The sequence below is a fragment of the Mustelus asterias genome, chromosome 22 (genome assembly GCF_964213995.1).
Source record: "Mustelus asterias chromosome 22, sMusAst1.hap1.1, whole genome shotgun sequence".
Lineage (NCBI taxonomy): Eukaryota > Metazoa > Chordata > Chondrichthyes > Carcharhiniformes > Triakidae > Mustelus > Mustelus asterias.
This window is the reverse complement of record NC_135822.1, coordinates 25,888,172-25,907,975: the sequence shown is the minus strand read 5'-3', so window position 1 is coordinate 25,907,975 and position 19,804 is coordinate 25,888,172. Positions and strand designations below refer to the sequence as shown.

The following is a 19,804-nucleotide window of genomic DNA, read 5'->3' as shown; positions in this document are numbered from 1 at the left end:
AACAAAACTTTGCCTCATAGTCTCAATCCTTTCTCAGGCCAACAAAATATATTCAGTCATGGAATGTTGGCATCATAGGCCAGCATTTACTGCCATAACTAATTGTCCCTGAGGAAGTGGTGAGTTGCCTTCTTGAATTGCTGCAGTTCGTATAGTTGCTGACTACAACCAACATTTTAGTTTGTATGGCCTTAGCAAGATTAGTCTCGAACCTTGTCAAGTATAATTATTTTGATTTCTAATGCCTCTTCTCATAGCTTCTGGGATCAATCCCAGTTATTTATTTAGTTGCCTATGATGTACCTTCTCCAGAAACTAATATTGGATTCTGCCGCACACAATATAAACACATTACTTCAGTTCAGCGCCATGTCACTGAGCACTACCATTCACGGTACCATCCTAGAATCAGTCGGTCACTCACAGGAAAATTTCTACAAAGGCTAGGGGAGCCATTTTCAATTTTATTCTAGAACCATAGAAAAGTTACAGCACAGAAAGAAGCCATCAGCCCATCGTGTCTGCGCAGCCAAAAAAAAAAAGAAAGCAGGAACTCATTTTAATCCCATTTCCCAACCTCTGGTCTGTAGCCTTGCAGGTTACACAGCTTTAGGTACAGATCCCGGTAACTTTTAAATGCTGAGAGCAATTCAGCTTCAAGCACCAATTTGGGCAGTGAATTCCAGATGCCCAGCACCCTCTGGGTGAAAAGGTTTTTCATCATGTTCCCTCCAATCTTTGTGGAGTTTGCACATTCTCCCCGTGTCTGCATGGGTTTCCTCCGGGTGCTCCGGTTTCCTCCCACAGTCCAAAGATGTGCTGCTTAGGTTGATTGGCCATGCTAAATTGATTCTATTGTCAGGGGGATTTGCAGGGTAAATGTGTGGGGTTACAGGAATAGGGTCTGGGTGGGATTGTGGTGGGTGCAGACTCGATAGGCCGAATGGCCTCCTTCTGCACTGTAGCAATTCTATGATTTAATCCTTCTACCAAGGATTTTTCCCCCCTGGAAATTGACCCCTCAACTAGGGGAAAACAGGTCTTTCCTGTCTCCCCAATCTAGGCCCCTCATAATTTTGTACACTTTTATCAGGACATCCCTCAGCCTCTGCTGTTCTAAGGAAAACAACCATAGTCTATCCAATCTCTCCTCATAGCAGCAATTTTCAAGCCCTGGCAATATTCTTGTAAACCTCCTCTGCACTCTCTCCAGAGCAGTTATGTCCGTCCTGTAATGTGGTGACCAGAACTGTACACAAAATTCCAGCTGTGGCCTAACCAGTGTTTTATACAGTTCCATCATTACATCCCTGTTTTTATATTCAATACCTCACTCAATAAAGGAAAGCATTCTATTTGCTTTCTTGACCATTTTATCCACCTGTCCTGCCACTTCCGGTACCTGTGGATATGCACACCAAGGTGCCTCACTTCCTCTACCTCTCTCAACATCTTCCCGTTTAATGAGCATTCCCCTGCTTTGTTTGCCCTCCCCAAATGCATTACCTCACTTTTCCCAAGACTAAATCTAGAATCGCACCCCCTCGCTATGGGCTTCTTAGGCGTTGGCTAAAAAAGGTTCTCTTGAATGCAGGTCAAGGCCTGAATTTTTCCACATGAACGACTTCGGAAGGAATGGTGATAAGGCCCTGAAAGCCCCACCAACTCTGACAGACATGCTGCCATTTCACGCTCAAATAAACATTGATTGGCAGCAGGCTTGAAAGGAAATCCTGCCATAGAGAGCTATGAGCCAATCAGATTGGCTAATAGCTCTCCAGCCCATCCAGGTAGTGGTGTTGCAGTGTTGTGCCTGGGACGAAGTGAAGAGAGCCGGTGTGAGGAGGGGTGGAGTATAAAATTCAGATCCAAGAATATTGCGTCCCCCGTGCTCTTCACACTATTCGTACATCAATTGATATTAGGGTAGTTAAGTCTCTGACTAACATTCCCCTTTTTTTTAAAAATCAGAAATATGCGTACATATTTGCTGTTCTAACTCCCCTCCACTCTTTGGGAAGCCTGAGTACGCTCCTTGCAATGTAGCTGCCCCGTTTTCATTCCTGAGCTCAACCTCTCAAGGTCTTGTCCAGCTGTAATTGATTCTTTAACCAATATTCCTACACCCACCTTTTTTAATCCTTCTCTATCTTGCCTGAAAACTATTTGCCTTCAGCTTCCCATCCCCTGCCACTAGTTTAAACTGCGCCAACCCTTGGGCCCGCAACAGCACTAGCGAATATCCCTGCAAAGACATTCTTCGCAGTCCGGTTCACCTGTACCATTCGAGCTTGTACAGGTCCCACCTTCCCCAGAAGCGGTCCCAATGTCTCAGAAATCTGATATCCTCTCTCCTACACCAGCATTCCAGCCAGGTATTTAATCGCTCAATTCTCCAATTTCTATGCTCACTGGCATGTAGGACTGGCAGTAATCCTGAGATTACAGCTTTAGAGATCCTGCTTTTCAATCCCCTTCCCCAACTCCCCGAAATCTGCTTTCAGGGCCTTATCACCATTCCTTCCTAAGCCATTAATGTGGACCACAACATCCTGCTGATCATCCTGCTGATCATCCTGCCGCAGAAGCTTTTCAGCTGTTCTGTGGCATCCTTGATCAAGGCACCAGGGAGGCAACATCCCACCCTGCAGTCACATCTATGGCTACAGAAACATCTCTCTTTCCCTAGCTAACAAATCCCTCATCACTATTGCTCTTCCTTTCTTTTCCCTCCCCTCCTCTACAGCAGAGCCACAGACTGCACTCCTCCCAGGGACAATCAGTAACCAAAACGGAAAACCAATTGGTGAGCAGGACCCCAGCATTACCTGCCCAGTTCTCTTGGACTGCCTGGAGGTCACCCTTCCCATTCTGCCTCCAGCCTCTTAAGCTGCGATGTGACCAGCTCTTTAAATGTGCTATCCACATGGCTCTCAGCCTCCTGGATGTGCAACAGTGACTCTAGCCGCCATTCAAGCTCCGAAACCCGTGGCTCAAGTTTCTGCAAATGGTGACACTTCCTACACGTGGTTATCTAGGATACTGGCAGCGTCCACGATTTCCAACATATTACAGGATATGCATTCACGTGACCAAGCTGTGCTGCCATGGCTTCAATTAAAATCCCTTTTTGTTAACTTTATTTTACTTTAGTTTATTTCTACTACATTATTTAACCTTGCTTGCTTGACTTTGACTTGCTTTACTTCCTGATTGCCTTTTTAAATCCAACTTCTTTTGAAAATAATAGGATTTTCTTATTTTTGACTACTTAAAGATAGACCCACTTTAGATTGTCTGACATCTTCTCGCCTGTTGGTAAGCAGCAGCTGACACATTTCCACAGTCATAATTAAACTATTTAAAAGATGTCAATGACCCATTTTATTTAAATAAAAACAACTCTCCACGACCAACTCCTTAGGGTGTCCTTCACTTACCTGGCCCTTCCTTCGTATTTTAGCACGTCTGAATTTCTCTCGGTGCTTGACTCGGGGATTACGATCAATCTTCTTCCTCCTAGGCGTGAGACCTTTATTCTTGAAGATCTGTAGAGAATCAAATGGAGTTTAAGAAGCATCCATAGACAATTTGATTACAAGATCTTTGTAATCAAATATTATGAATTGAAAAGTTCAATGGGCGTATTGCTCAACTAAAGATTAACACGTGTTTCAGAGTTCATCTTCCACACAACAGCACATAAAACACCCTAAATGTGAATGTGACCAGCACGTTTATAACGTCCAGTCCCACAGTTTTCTGTACCAAAGTCTGATTAGATTGCATGCTCATAATTAATAGCAATCTTGGATTCTCTGCTTGGGAAGCTCTCATCCAACTGGACACATGTAAAACCACAGCGTTCCCTCCCACAAGGAACAGAGGAAGCATATTGCCCCTGAAGTGCCATGTGCTCATTAATATTTTTTAATTTTCACAGGATGTGGGTGAGGCCAGCATTTATTGCCCATCCCTAGTTGCCCTCGAGAATGTGGTGGTGAGCTGCCTTATTGAACTGCTGCAATCCCTGAGGTGTAGGTACATCGACAGTGCTGTTAGGGAGGGAATTCCAGGATTTTGACCTAGCAGTAGTGAAGGAACGGTGATATATTTCCAAGTCAGGATGGTGAGTGACTTGGAAGGGAACCTGCAGGTGGTGATTGTTCCCAGGTATCTGCAGCTCTTGTCCTTCTAGATGGTGGGGGTCTTGGATTTGGAAGGTGCTGGCTAAGGATCCTTAGTGAGTTCCTGCAGTGCATCTTGTAGTGGTAACTGCTACCACTGTTCATCGGTGATGGAGGGATTGAATATAGTATGTTATACAGCAGCAAACATTGAGCTGTGCACTGACTGTCCAACCTCCCCTTTGGTTGGTAGAGATTTAGGATTGTAAATGTTCTTTTTGAATTGAATAATAAATCCTTACCATTATAACTGGAAAGAAATTGGTCAAGTCTTAAGATTTGAGTTCTACAAAGCATTACAAGCTTCCAGTCGGTCCAGAAAAAAATTTAAAAAACAGTTCTAAAGCAGATAAATAATAAATGATGTTATGTTAGAATTGAGATAGAAACCTGGTACGTGATCTTTCTTTTTCCATCTGGACGAAGCTCTTCCTTTACCACAGCACTGTTCTCATTGCTGAAATACAAAACCCAACGTTAATGCATTTGATACATCAACATTTTGTTTACAGTAACAAATATTGGTGATGCTGGTGGGAGAGATGTGGGAGAGAGGAAGAAATGAGAGTTTGGGGAAGTTTCAGCTGTCTGGGATCAAATCAGTACAGGTTTTAGAAGAAACTAGCGTGACAACATTATTTCTCAAGTTCATTACCGGTTCTCCACCCTACTCCCCCAAAAGCTGCTGCTTCGGGTGTTTTCATGCTCGAGTCCAGGCAGTAACTTGCAGCAGATTATTTGATAGAGAGATGTAGAAAAGGACCACAGGTGAGCCCAACCCTGCCTCTCAACCCACAATCAAAAATATTCCAGCTGAGGGTCACTGCAAAGTGGCAAAGAGCAGAAACACCGACTAGTCAGGAACTTGCATTTAAAGGGGAACTAATTCCTGTAATGGCAAATTCATGGCCAGTTTGCAGCTCTTCCCATTCTTGTTACTCAAGCCCTTTACTGATGCAGTGTGGCCGATTTTTTTTTGTCTTGTTGCTGCTTCTGTAACTTCAAATCCAGTTGTTGTATCTCCAACGTATTCTTGCCAGAGAATCAAACCAGAGAATTATATAATGGCAAAATGGAAGTAGGTTATTCAGGCCAACCAGTCAATGTTGATTTTTTAACCTTACTAATGTAGTACTAATGTCATGTGTACATCCCAGTGCCTTCATCTTTTCTTCAACCACTTATTCTTAAATGTTGACATGGCCTTTATCAATCACAAACTCTAATTGTGCAATCCAGGGTGTAAAAAGGTTTCTCCTGTTTCTAGTCCGAAATCTCTTACATTGAAGGATCTAGAACAGGGGTCGCCAGCCTTGTTTTACTTTAAGCGCCTTTTCTAATGAAACTGAAACTGCCTGCAACAAAAACTATTGGGAACCAATAGTGGGGCAGCACGGTGGCACAGCAGTTAGCACTGCTGCCTCACAACACCAGGGACCCAGGTTCGATTCCCGGCTTGGGTCACTGTCTGTGTGGAGTTTGCAAGTTCTCCCCGTGTCTGTATGGGTTTACTCCGGGTGCTCCAGTTTCCTCCCACAGTCCAAAGATGTGCAGGTTAGGTGGATTGGCCCAGCTAAATTCTTCCTCAGTGTATCGGAACAGGTGCCGGAATGTGGCGACTAGGGGATTTTCACAGTAACTTCATTACAGTGTGAATGTAAGCCTTACTTGTGACTAATAAATAAACTTCACTTTAACTTTTAAGTTGAATATTCAACATTTCTAAATCAAATACTTGGGCAAATTGTGGAGTGTCCCTGGTAGAATGCAAATTTGCATAATTAATAAATTCAATACATGCATTTTTTAAGTCAATAGAAAGAGAAACCAAAATAAAAGTTAGCTCAGAATTATCATTTATAAAACTATTTTTTTTAAAAACTACAATTTTGTCAGTGGTTATCTTTACAACAACTTTACCTTAAGATGTGTAGAATTAAGACAACCTCTTTGGCTATTGATTGTTTCTAATAGCACATTCAGAATAATTTATCGTCTCAGCTATAATGGTCACAACCACCAAATCTGTTCTTCGAAGCAAAGGCCATATGTATAACCCCTTTGCTGTGGCTATGCCACGTGAACCGGTTTATTTAGAGCACAATGTTTTTCCTTAAAATAATCATTTGAGACCGCAAAAGTGCAGCAAAATAATTAGCTCTTTATTCCCACAATAAAAACACGACTCTTACTTTTCTCGACTTAATTTTCTGGTTTTAGGCTTTTTTCACTTTAATGTGATCCAACTGGAAACGGCAGGGAGCCGCAAATGAAATGTTAAAGAGCCACATTTAGCTCCAGAGTTGCAGGTGGTCCAGAACCAGCAAACATCAATCATATCTACTAATTTCTATCTACTCTTTCCCACCCCTTCATAATTTTAAACATCTCCCATTAAATCACCACTTGCATCTCCTCCGACCTTGCAAAAACAGTCCAATTTTTAAAAATCTTTTTATATCTGTATTTCCTCCATAACACGAAGCTTTCCAGTAGATTTGTACTGTATCCTCTCTACTATCTCAACATCCTTCCATAGTGCACAGCACAAAACCGGCACACAATATTCCAATTGTGATCTTACTGCGGCTTGATATAAAATTTAACATCACAATAGAAACTATATAATCGATAATTCTCACAATAAAATCTAATATTCCATTTGCTTTCATGATGGCCTTTTCCACTTGGAATACTGTGAACCTAAACCCTCAAATTACTCTGCTCATCTGCATCAGCCATCCTTTCCCTCCCTCATAGGATTTAAAAATATATCACTTCACATCTGCCGATATTGAATTCCATCTCCCACTTTTTTGACCATTATCTCTTCTCTTTAAGATTTCTTTGGTCCTGAGAATTACTTGCAATACCTCCCAACTTAGTATTGTCTTCCTATCTCCGAGCCAGCTAATTAAAAAAAAACATGAATCAATGCGTGTCACCTCTCCTCACTAAGTAAATGATCAATTTAAATGCTGTGATAGCCATTCCCTTGATTAGAGGGGACACAATCGAAGACATATTTTAAAACACGTTATTATACATGCATACTCCATGTATAAATAATCAGTACCTGTCCATTTGAGTTCGCTTCCTCTTCTGCATCAGCCTCTCCTCCATTTCCTTGTAATATTGAAACGCTGCTTCTTCATCTGCATCAGATTCAGAGTCCCCAGAGGCTTCCTGATCAGTGACCTGCATCAAAACATTAATCCTGTAAACTCAAGAATGTGGAAAAGCAGAAAATCGCACTCAGTGAGCCAAATATATTCATTCATGGCAATGATTAGAGAAAGAGATCCTCGTATTAACATTTCACTCCCCACAGCATTGGATAAACCCAGGCCAAGGGGACCACTTTAATGCTATTCTCCTAACCAGACTTGCTATGATGCAGTGCAACTTTGGAGGACTGTTCGTGTCTCACTGTCTGATACCAATATGGATGGAGTCTGTACATTTACTTTTATGTAACTTACTCCCTGGGGCAGGGGAGAAAGTGAAAATTAGAAATGAAGAAGATTTCAAACATGCTGGGGAAATGCTTAAATTAAAAGGTTCTAATTATCAAATATAACCTAAATATAATAAGAACCAAAAGGGACGGATTCAGCGTGTAAGAGCTCATCATAAAACTTCAGTTTCAGCTTCAATATCAAACTTGTATGAAGTTGGCGATTACAATCCTAGACATGGCTCAGTTTCATTGTCATGTGTTCACACTTTAGATATTTTACACAATTAGCAATATCAGTTCACCCCTTGAAATCTGGCTTCTGGCCCTGCCAGCCTCGGAGGAAAGCCTCCTCCATCTTACCTCTTCTCCCGCAGTTTGTCCAGCTTTAGCTTGTTTGCTCAACTGGATCGGGGCTTTCTTCACCTCGGAGACAAGTTGATCCTTTTCCGTAACTGATCCACGCTCTTGACTAGCTTGGGTCAAAAGCTGTTGGATTTCAGGTGACAGTTTCTCATCCACTCCAACCAAGTCGTTGATCAGCTGCACGACGAAAACATATTTGTCACTTGCAAGAGAACAGGAGAAATCTGCACAATTGATTTTTAAACCCAGGCATTTTTTTTAGCTGGGAACCATCTATGACGAACAACTGGGTATTGTTGTGGATTCTTCAGCAACCTACCCAGGGATTATGAGTCTGATTCTGTTTTTGGGGGGAGGGGAGGAGGGGGGAGCGGAGGACGTAGGAAAGAATAAAACAAATCAGAGGGAAACATCCTTACGCTAATCTTATTCACATTCAAAATCTAGTTATTATGCAAACAGAACATGAGCCCAGGCCGTCCCTGGGGTCTTATCCATTGATAGGGGGAGATGTATCGTAAACTGGTGCAGTTAAACCGTGCAATACTCACATTTCTGTAGGTGAGCAGTCTCTCAACTACTGGGTGATTGTGCACTGGGATCCGCTTTGCCTTCAGTACCAGGTAGAAACTGATGTTTGTGCAGTAACTATAGATGAGAACCAGGAAATCAGACATGTGGAAAGAGATGAGACACAAGAACAAGGGCAGCGGCAAACCATTAGACCCATCAAGTCTTCGCCACCATTCAGCAAGATCATGGCTGATCTTGGGCCTAAATTCCACTTCACTGCCCGCTCCCCACATCCCCCAAAAATCTGCCTCTCAGCCTTAAATTTAATCTACAATGGCGCATCCATAACATTTTGGGGTAGAGAATGCCAAAGATTCACAACCCTTCTAGAGGAGAAATTCTGCTTCCCCTTTGTGTTAAATGGGAGACCCTCTCATTTTAAACTGAGCCGCCTGGTTCTAAATTCCCCCACAAGGGGGGGGGGGAAATCACACGGGGAAATACCTTTTCAGCACCCACCCCATCAAGCACTCTTCGGCGTGTTTCAATAAGATCAGCTCTCATTCTTCCAAACGCCAGGAAATATGGACCCAATTTACTTCATCCCTCATCGTTGGACAACCCTCTCATTCCAGGGACCTAATGGGAGTGCAAATTATTTTCAGTGTACATCCCACCCCCGTGTATATATATTTCTCAGGCATTATACAAGAAATTCCCACATGCCCTCAATGGTTATTACAGGATGAAGCTCCCTGTTCTATAGTACGTTAGTGTTTCCATGGTGCTGAAGTCCAACATTTTCAACAGTGTTACATACCATTTTAACAGATAACCAATGAGCAGAAACCAAGGAAATAAAACGCAGAATTTAAAAAAAACACTTGCACACTCCGCTTTTTCCCTTCCCATCAAACTGATGAAAAGGACACATGCAGGCACCATGTGAATATGAGCCTGGAGTGCACGTCTGTCCATTGCTCATTATCATTTACTAATCAAAACTGCAATTAGCTACATATGGTAACCAGGGGCAAACAGATTGGACACCCTGCGTTCAAAGCCTCTTAGTCTCCCAGCCGATCACTCTCTGGAAAGGCTACAAACCCCCCCAAGGTACTACCAAAGAAACGTACTTCAGGTACAGATGGTACTTGGTCTGCACATAGTTGGCACCCTGTGAATAAAAGAGAATAATTGTTACAATACGCTCCCAACAGCCTGAACACCCTTGATTACCACCCCGCCACAAATAGCTCTTTTGTTCCCATACCTTCCCAGCAGGTATCATCCCACTCCGCACCATCTCCAGCAGCGGATGTAGCACATCCTTCAACTCTGCAAGCTACAAGAGATAAATCAGAAATAAATGTACAGCTTTGCAGAGAAGCTTCCCAAGGCTCCCTCCTACCTTGCCCACCTCCCTTTCTCCCTGCCGCACCCTGCTCGCCTCACCCTCTCCCTGCCCACCTCCCTCTCACTCTGCCGTGCCTTGCCCACCTCTCTCTGCCGCGCCCTGCTCATCTCTCCCTCTCACCCTAGTGCCTTGTCTACCTCCCTCTCATCCTGCCATGCCCTGCCCATCTCCTCCTCTCATCCTGTGATGCCCTGCTCGTCTCTCCGTTATCCACCTCCCCATCTCTCCTCCACACCTCCCTCCCCTCTCCCCACTGCGCCCCAGCCCATCCCAATATCCTCACCACTCCACTATCTGTTTCTCTCCTGCTTGCCTTGACTCTCTCACTCACACTCCTTTTGCTCGCTTCCTCCCCTTTGCCACCTGCTCCTGAGCACTCATTCACAGCAAGAGCTCAGGAGAGAAATCAGCGAGTGGAAGAGTCAGGCATGGAAGTGGCGAGTGATGGAGCTAAAGCTATCAGAATTAGGAAGGAGTTATGTTGTTTTGGACACATGTCGGTGATCAATTTTACACAAGATCGATGACTATTTGACTAGATACATATCTGACATTTAACATCATCCAGAAAAGACACCAAAACAGATGAATAAAGTCAAGGCAGCTTTAAAAGTTTTGCTAACCTTTGCTTTGAAATCCTGAATCAGTTCCAGAAGCTCTGGTGACTCTTTCTTCAGCAGTTTCATCTTCTCTTTATGGGACATTTTCTTCAAGTCCTTTTTGATTTTCAGATCATCTTCTGGTTCTTTCTCAGCTTTCTGCTCCTGGGCAAAAGCCTGTAACAAGAACACTCCATGAAGTAATCAAATCTTCCCTCAACCATTCTAGAAAACTCTCCCTCCTTTGGAATACAGTCTCAGCAGCACTGGCAGCTGTCAAGGTATCTCACCCAATTGCCCATTCATCTCGTGAGGATCATGTGTGCATACAACAGGACATCTTCTCACCAGATATTCATACAGACCATGTAACATGGATAGTGATCAAGAAAAGGAGTCCCGGTCAATTGCCCATCCTGTACAATGGGAAGTGTGGTCCCTTTAAAAGCTGGTTTTGTGTCAGTGATTGGATGTTTAAAATGCAGGTGCCTACTGGGTACACAGATTGCAACATTTGCAAGCAGAATTGTAGTCTCCAGAGTGATTAAGATCAGTTGATGGGAGAGGAGAAACACATCAGATTTAAGGATAGAAAGCCCTTAAATCTAGCACCAAATGTGGTGTTAATGTCCCTCTAGTTAGACGTATTAGGCTTTGCTTGGATTTCCAGACAAGTGCAGCAGAGAATATGGCGGGTTGAAGGTGCCTTTTGGACAGTTATTTAAGACTCTCAATGAAGCAAGTTTGTGGAATTGTAATCTAGTTCTCAGTAGTATGAGCAAACAGTGCAAAATTCAAGTAATGTGATATGAAAATACCTTTACTTAATTTACATGGACTAGATTTCTCAACTCTACAAATTTAGGAACAGCACTGAAATACTATGAAAAGGGTGCAAGAGAAAGCTATTTGTGATACAATAGTTGTGCTACAGACACAGCGTAGATTTAAAACACACATGCACATGCTCCCCCTCTCCCCTCACCACCACCGGGTGGGTATATGCTGCTTGGGAGCCACTTCCACAAAGTGTGATGCAACCCTCACTTTCAGGGAGAGCTTAAAAATATAATTCATAATAACAAGAGGATCAAATTCTTATTTATTGACTGCATACCCCCAAAACCAAGCGATAGCCTCCTTGTTTGCTGGGTTTAAGGTGATTCATCCACCACTTAGTCCGTAAAGGGGGCACTCCTCATGAACGTGCAGCATTATCGGGGAGAAGACCTGCATTAGGTGTCATTGGTGGCATAAAAGGAGACCAGGGGTTACTGGAGATCGGTAGCCCATTTAATACGAAGGTGAAGGGACCTCAATATTATAACCAGGGCATAAAGATGGACCTAATAGACACCAAGCTTCTTGGAGATGCTGGAGGGGCTTGCGGACTACTCCAATACCTGATCCAATGACTGTCTGAAATGGGACACTGCAGCAAATACTGACTCATCAGATCACTCAGTCACAAGTCCTATACTTAGACCCCGATGACAATGCTACTGAACATAAAGCCATCAACAGCTTTTAAGTAGAAAGCATTCTGTGAATGTGTGGCTGGATCTCACATGATAGCAGGCTGAGCTACCTTCGTCCTCACCCTCTCTCCCTCTATTGACCTTTTGGCAATGGTACAGGCAGTCGCGGAGATTAACTCACGGAAGCATTCTGCCTCCCCATTACTTTCTACACCAGTTCCACCAGAACAAAATCACTCCCCCCGCCGCCGCCATGTGGGTCACGGTGCAAAGAAAGTGAAGGCGAGGAATGTAGCTGACATTAAGCATTGCAAAGCCAGATGAAAGTTGAGTCCCAGTGGAGACGTGTGCTTAACTCAGTGGTGTGAAAGACAGAAAGCAGGAATGCAGGATCAGCACTTTAAAAATAAAACTTCAGTAAAGAAACACACCAGAAATGTCTAATTGTCAAACATTGCTTCAACTAAATCACAAGTTTTCCTTCAGTACAACTTAGCACAGTGAATCCAGTACAAAAATCACTTTCACAGCTCAGCTTAGACCACCAGTTACCTGAATAAGGTCAAGTCCAAAGTCATCCTCTGTCAGATTTTCAGCCAAACGTTTCTGAATGTTCAAAGCTTCTTGTTCCTCTTCCTCAGCCTCTGCCAGTGCCTCCTCCTGACGCTTACCACCTGCAAATATGTAAACAGCCGGACACCGATCACAATACATTCCTGCAGCTCCCTGACTTACCAGTAAATGATCATCAGGATGGCAAAGTACAAAATAGAAAATGCAAGATTATAAATTTCCCAGTTGAAGTTCTCATGTCAAAAGGAAGAGGTTGCCTGGATTCAAAACGCAATAATACAGCATATTTCAGCTGTGCCACTATGATAAAAAACAATTGGAATTATCTGCTCGCTGCATTCACAGAGCTCCCAGGACCACTGGTGGAGAACTGCAAACAGGTCATGCATTGCTAGAATGTCACCCAGAGACAAGAGGAACTACAGAGAAAAAATAAACATTCACTGATCCAGACATCCCAAGATCAACATGTATTGTTGCCAAAGGGCTGGGTGTTGAGAGAATCAGACCCAATATGTAGCATCTTCAGGGATACAAGGAATGACAGTGGGTGCTTGTGACTGAAGCCTAGTGTGTTTAAGTGAATTATTCTTTTCAATTTATTTAAGACGCACAGCACTAGACAGTTGCTGGTCAAGGCCCAATGCCCCATTTGATTCCATCTTTCCAAAATACCAAGCTGAGTATCTCACCAGGATTCCAGTGTCCAAGCATCTGTCTTATAAAAAACACAGCCCAGACATGGAAACTTCCCGGGAACATGCAAGTGATGGATTTGTCACTGAACAGTAACTTAACAGCTGGGGTTGAACTCAACTCTTCCAGAAGCGTGGTGGAGACAAGATCGGGAGTCATTTTACCCAGACCGGTCAAGACTTCCTTTGTTCTTATGAAAGTCTTCATTGTGGTCATCCCGTTTCTATACACGGCCCTTCAGATCAGTAAAGCTTTACCTGGTTAACGACGACGATGGGCTAGATAAGAGTAAGAGGTTTCACAACATCAGGTTAAAGTCCAACAGGTTTATTTGGAATCACAAGCTTTCGGAGCGCTGCTCCTTCATCATGTGAGTGGACTCCAGTGCTCGTGATTCCAAATAAACCTGTTGGACTTTAACCTGGTGTTGAGAGACTTCTTACTGTGCCCACCCTAGTCCAATGCATGCATCTCCACATTATGGCTAAATAAGAGGGTAGAGAAGCAGACACTAAAACATGCAAAGGAAATGCAAAGAAGTGAGCAAACCTGCATTAAATCCACGATGCTACTGAACATGTAAGAGGACTGCAAGTCCATTCTCACCAGTGTTCATTAAACCATCTTGTCTCACATTCCAAGAACAGAAACCAGCCAAGGGACATCTGAATGAGCACAGCCTAGTGTACATAAGCTCACAGAGAACAGGAGTGATTGCAGTATTGTCAGTTCTGATGAAGGGTTGCCATCCAAAGCGTGAACCCATTTTCGCTTTCCGGTGATAACTGATCTGTTATACATTCCCTATTTTTAATTCCACTGAATTCACAAGGTGGCGAGAAGCTCTCTGTGCATTACATGCGACAAAAATAAAGAGATCTGTCCACAAAGTAAGGGGTACAATGCATGGAGGGTACCTTTCTTTTCCTGTTGAAGCAGGTTCAAAATGAGAAATGATTACACTTACGCGGAAGCTCGTCCACATAGTCCGTATTGTAATAGGCCCTTTTCCTCTGGCCCCAGGCCAACTCGCTGGGGAGGCCTGCAAAACAAGACAAGCAAACATGAGCTTTACAGTAAAGCAAATAATTCAGCACTTGCAGGAGAATAGTTTCTGGTATTTTATCAGGTACAGGTCAGATGGTTCATAAACATAGAACAAGAAATGGGATCCAAGGGGCTGTTGCCCTGTGGATGCAGAACTGGCTTGCCCAAAGGAGGCAGAGAGTGGGTATAGATGGGTCTTTTTCTAAATGGATGTCGGTCACCAGTGGTGTGCCCCAGAGATCTGTTCTGGGACCCTTGCTGTTTGTCATTTTCATAAATGACCTGGATGAGGAAGTGGAGGGGTGGGTTGGTAAGTTTGCCGACGACACGAAGGTTGGTGGGGTTGTGGATAGTCTGGAGGGATGTCAGAAGTTACAGAGGGACATAGATAGGATGCAAGACTGGGCGGAGAAGTGGCAGATGGACTTCAACCCAGATAAATGCGTAGTGGTCCATTTTGGCAGGTCAAATGGGATGAAGGAGTACAATATAAAGGGAAAGACTCTTAGTACTGTGGAGGGTCAGAAGGACCTTGGGGTCCGGGTCCATAGGACTCTAAAATTGGCCCCGCAGGTGGAGGAAGTGGTTAAGAAGGCGTAAGGTGTGCTGGCTTTTATCAATCGAGGGATTGAGTTTAGGAGTCCAGGGATAATGATGCAGCTTTATAAGACCCTCGTCAGACCCCACTTGGAGTACTGTGCTCAGTTCTGGTCGCCTCATTACAGGAAGGATGTGGAAAAAATTGAAAGGGTGCAGAGGAGATTTACAAGGATGTTGCCTGGATTGAGTGGCATGCCTTATGAGGATAGGCTGAGGGAGCTCGGTCTTTTCTCCTTGGAGAGACGTAGGATGAGAGGAGACCTAATAGAGGTGTATAAGATGTTGAGAGGCGTAGATCGGGTGGACTCTCAGAGGCTTTTTCCCAGGGTGGAAATGGCTGCTACCAGAGGACACAGGTTTAAGGTGCTGGGGGGTAGGTACAGGGGAAATGTTAGGGGGGAAGTTTTTCACACAGAGGGTGGTGGGCGAGTGGAATCGGCTGCCGTCAGTGGTGGTGGAGGCAAACTCAATAGGGTCTTTTAAGAGACTCCTGGACGAGTACATGGGACTTAATAGGATGGAGGGTTATAGGTAGAACAAAGAACAAAGAACAATACAGCACAGGAACAGGCCCTTCGGCCCTCCAAGCCCGCGCCGCTCCCTGGTCCAGGATTGAATCCTGAATCCAGGATCCCCGCCCAATTTTCCAGCCTATCTACATACCAATATCCTATCCACCGAGCTGTCCCTCACAGCTACGATGCTTTGTTCATCACAACCTATTAACTCACCCCCACCCCCCCATTCCAGACCATGTGATCTCCAGGGAGAGGCGAAAACCCAGAGTGAAAACCCCAGGGCCAATATGGGGAAAAGAAAATCTGGGAAATTCCTCTCCGAATAGGTAGGGATATGTTCGGCACAACTTGTGGGGCCGAAGGGCCTGTTTTGTGCTGTAGTTTTCTATGTTTCTAAATCAGTTTTCTTTTTTAACAAATTACCAGAATTCACAAGGCAAGGTAATTTTGTAGGATTTAGTAAACAGTAATTTGAAATGGGTGCCACAACTGGTAGGACTTGGTCAACAAGAAATTGGAACATTAATCTCACTAGAATCTGTTCCTTTTGAGAGCAGATATCCACTCCATCTGACGAAGGAGCAGCGCTCCGAAAGCTAATGGCATTTGCTACCAAATAAACCTGTTGGACTTGAACCTGGTGTTGTTAAAACTCTTACAGTGCTTATCCTTAAAAGAACGACATGTAAATGGCATCTTGCTTAAAGTTGTATTTCAGTTCAATTTACTTCTTGCAGAATGTCATTGCTACCACCAGGGGTCACTACAGCACATCCCCCACAGAGCTCCATTAAAGTTAGTTCTGGGGTGCTGATAAGTGCACCTTTAGAACAAAGAACAAAGAAAATGACAGCACAGGAACAGGCCCTTCGGCCCTCCAACCCTGCACCGATCATGCTGCCCGACTGAACTAAAACTCCCTACCCTCCCGGGAACCATATCCCTCTATTGCCATCCTATTCATGCATTTGTCAAGACGCCCCTTAAAAGTCACTACTGTACCGCTTTCACTACCTCCCCCAGCAACGAGTTCCAGGCACTCACCACCCTCTGCGTACAGAATCTGCCTCGTACATCTCCTTTAAACCTTGCCCCTTAAACCTGTGCCCCCCCAGTAATTGACTCTTCCACCCTGGGAAAAAGCTTCTGACTATCCACTCTGTCCATACTTCTCATAATCTTGTAGACTTCTATCAGGTCTCCCCTCAACCTCCGTCGCTCCAGTGAGAACAAACCAAGTTTCTCCAACCTCTCCTCATATCTAATGTCCTCCTTACCAGGCAACATCCTGGTAAATCTTTTCTGTACCCTCTCCAAAGCCTCCACATCCTTCTGGTAGTGTGGCGACCAGAATTGAACACTATATTCCAAGTGCAGCCTAACTAAGGTTCTATAAAGCTGCAACATGACTTGCCAATTTTTAAACTCAACGCCCCAGCCTATGAAGGCAAGCATGCCGTATGCCTTCTTGACTATCTTCTCCACCTGCGTTGCCACTTTCAGTGACCTGTGTACCTGTACATCCAGATCCCTTTGCCTATCAATACTCTTAAGGGTTCTGCCATTTATGTATATTTCCTATCTGTATTAGACCTTCTAAAATGCATTACCTCACATTTGTCCGGATTAAACTCCATCTGCCATCTCTCCGCCCAAGTCTCCAACTGATCTATATCCTGCTGTATCCTCTGATGGTCCTCATCACTATCCGCAAATCCACCAACCTTTGTGTCATCCGCAAACTTACTAATCAAACCAGTTGCCCTGGATATATTGTGGTGCTGATATCCTGGAACTATTTATCTAACCCCTCCCTGCAATTGCCCAGGATTTCCCTTCATTGATCTCACTCAAGGGAATTTCAGAATGGGGAGGTGGGATATGATTGATGAGTTTTGATGAAACTGGATTCATTATACAAATAAAATCTGATGGGTTGCATCAGTACACTCACCAGCCTCCGATTTGTCCTCAAGGTCACTATCCATGTCAACATCTTCCTCATCTTCCTCATCAGAGTCAGGAATGTTCAAGGGCATCACCTCTTCCTGTTTCAGGACAAAGACCAAGTGGCAAATTTTAGGGGAAAATTGCTAATTGGTTAATTGCCACTATTAACTTCTGCTGTAACACATCTATGCCATGTAATAATGCAAGCGAAATGAAGATGCATTATTCACTGACTAGCTTCCTTTTAATTCACACCTAATGAAGAGGCAAGTCCTACAGTGGAGACATCACCAAAGCAGAAATGTGCAGGGACAGAAGGAGAGGTAAGTAAAGTACCGACACAGAAATCTCAGGCAGGTGAGAAGAAGGGAAAATTATAAACGGGCATGCCACATGCCCCAGGAAACTACAACATTTTTGTTGGATTTAGGTGGGTTTGACAGTGGTATTACCTCAGGTGACCCAAGGGCTTCCACCAACTGTTGGGCTAACATGGGCGGCATGGTGGCACAGTGGTTAGCACTGCTGCCTCACAGCGCCAGGGACCCGGCTTGGGTCACTGTCTGTACGGAGTTTGCACGTTCTCCCCGTGCCTGCGTGGGTTTCCTCCGGGTGCTCCGGTTTCCTCACACAGTCCGAAAGATGTGCTGGTTAAGTGCATTGGCCATGCTAAATTCTCCCTCAGTGTACCCAAACAGGCGCCGAAGTGTGACGACTAGGGGATTTTCACAGTAACTTCATTACAGCGTTAATGTAAGCCTACTTGTGACACTAATAAGTAAACTTTAAAACGTTATTCTGAACATCAGTAACTTATAGAACAGAAACTAACTGGATTGTCTTCTAAAAGCCATGATTTCACAGAAGTAACTATCAGCTGATCATGGGAAACGAAATCTTCCCAGACCTGCCCTGTATGAGCATGTCCATCTTCCAAACCAGCTGTGGCTCAGCTGGTACCATTCTCATCTGGAATAGACGGTTGTAAGTTCAAGTCCCAATCCAGAGGTTCGAGAACAAAATCTAGCCTGTCTCTCCTATGCAGTAGGGACAGAGTATTACATTGTGAAAGGTGTCATTTTTTTTACAGATGAGATATTAAACCTCTTAGATGGGGGCAGAAGCTATGTCAAAGTTTTCCCCAGTGTTCTGGCCAACATTTGGCTTCAATTAACTAAAATGAATCTGTTTGCTACCACTATGCTGTTTGTGGTACCTTGTTATGTTACATTTCCTAATAACAGCGACTACACTTCAAACATACTTCATTGTCTGTAAAGCACTTTGGGACACCCACAGGTCACGAAAGAGGCTGTGTGTGTATGTGCATTTTACTTTTAGGAGCATTGGAATCCCACCCGCCCGCTCACCATAACCCTTAATTCTCAAAGAGGATGCAATACAAGTCCTTTTTGCACGTACATTTTCACCAGTGAATTGAGGAACAAAAGATCTTTGACAGCTGTTATATCCTCCCAGTAGAGTTGGTCACACTCACCTCATCCCCAGAGTCTCCACTCGCATCATCCAGCATGACTCCATCAGCCAGCAGCTTCTGTAACACAAAATGGCACCGTCAACACCGACAATGAGGACGATTCAGGATTTTGACAGCGGAGAGTACATGCTAGCACAGGTTTGAGTATCCTTTATGCGAAATCCGGGGCCGATTGCGTTTCGGTATTCGGATATTTTTGGATATCTACTTTGCAAAATATCGGACCGGTTGTCATGTTTATTCATGACAGGGTCTGTTCAAAAAGTTTGGCTTTTCAATGCGTTTGGTTTTCAGATATGTGGAAAAAGGATATTTAAGGTAAGAACATAAGAACTAGGAGCAGGAGTAGGCCATCTGGCCCCTCGAGCCTGCTCCGCCATTCAATAAGATCATGGCTGATCTTTTTGTGGACTCAGCTCCACTTACCCGCCCGCTCACCATAACCCTTAATTCCTTTACTGTTCAAAAATGTATCTATCCTTGCCTTAAAAACATTCAATGAGGTAGCCTCAACTATTTCACTGGGCGGGAATTCCACAGATTCACAACCCTTTGTGTGACGAAAGTCCTCCTCAACTCAGTCCTAAATCTGCTTCCTCTTATTTTGAGGCTATGCCCCCTTGTTCTAGTTTCATCTGCCAGTGGAAACAACTTCCCTGTTTCTATCTTATCTATTCCCTTCATAATCTTATATGTTTCTATAAGATCTCTCCTCATTCTTCTGAATTCCAATGAGTGTAGCCCCAGTCTACTCAGTCTCTCCTCATAAGCCAACCCTCTCAACTCCAGAATCAACCTAGTGAATCTCCTCTGCACCCCCTCCAGTGCCAGTATATCCTTTCTCAAATAAGGAGACCAAAACTGTACACAGTACTCCAGGTGTGGCCTCACCAGCACCTTATACA

General features: G+C 44.0%; 1 protein-coding gene across 3 annotated transcripts in view; it reads right to left on the bottom strand.

Moving 5' to 3' along the window:
- The window catches only part of utp3 (UTP3 small subunit processome component), a 30,891-nt gene that overhangs the window by 3,677 nt on the left and 7,410 nt on the right, over positions 1 to 19,804 (bottom strand). For all 3 annotated transcript variants that reach the window (XR_013500548.1, XR_013500547.1, XM_078239028.1), the window contains exons 4-15: positions 18,900 to 18,956; positions 17,406 to 17,499; positions 14,254 to 14,328; positions 12,570 to 12,691; positions 10,564 to 10,716; positions 9,797 to 9,868; positions 9,660 to 9,700; positions 8,562 to 8,658; positions 8,008 to 8,187; positions 7,264 to 7,385; positions 4,578 to 4,644; positions 3,441 to 3,548 (exon numbers count right to left, since the gene is read on the bottom strand). Coding sequence is in view for 1 of the 3 variants with exons in the window: in XM_078239028.1 (XP_078095154.1) it covers positions 3,441 to 3,548; positions 4,578 to 4,644; positions 7,264 to 7,385; positions 8,008 to 8,187; positions 8,562 to 8,658; positions 9,660 to 9,700; positions 9,797 to 9,868; positions 10,564 to 10,716; positions 12,570 to 12,691; positions 14,254 to 14,328; positions 17,406 to 17,499; positions 18,900 to 18,956 (1,188 nt within the window). In the remaining 2 variants the exon portion in view is untranslated. The remainder of the gene's footprint in view (positions 1 to 3,440; positions 3,549 to 4,577; positions 4,645 to 7,263; positions 7,386 to 8,007; positions 8,188 to 8,561; positions 8,659 to 9,659; positions 9,701 to 9,796; positions 9,869 to 10,563; positions 10,717 to 12,569; positions 12,692 to 14,253; positions 14,329 to 17,405; positions 17,500 to 18,899; positions 18,957 to 19,804) is intronic.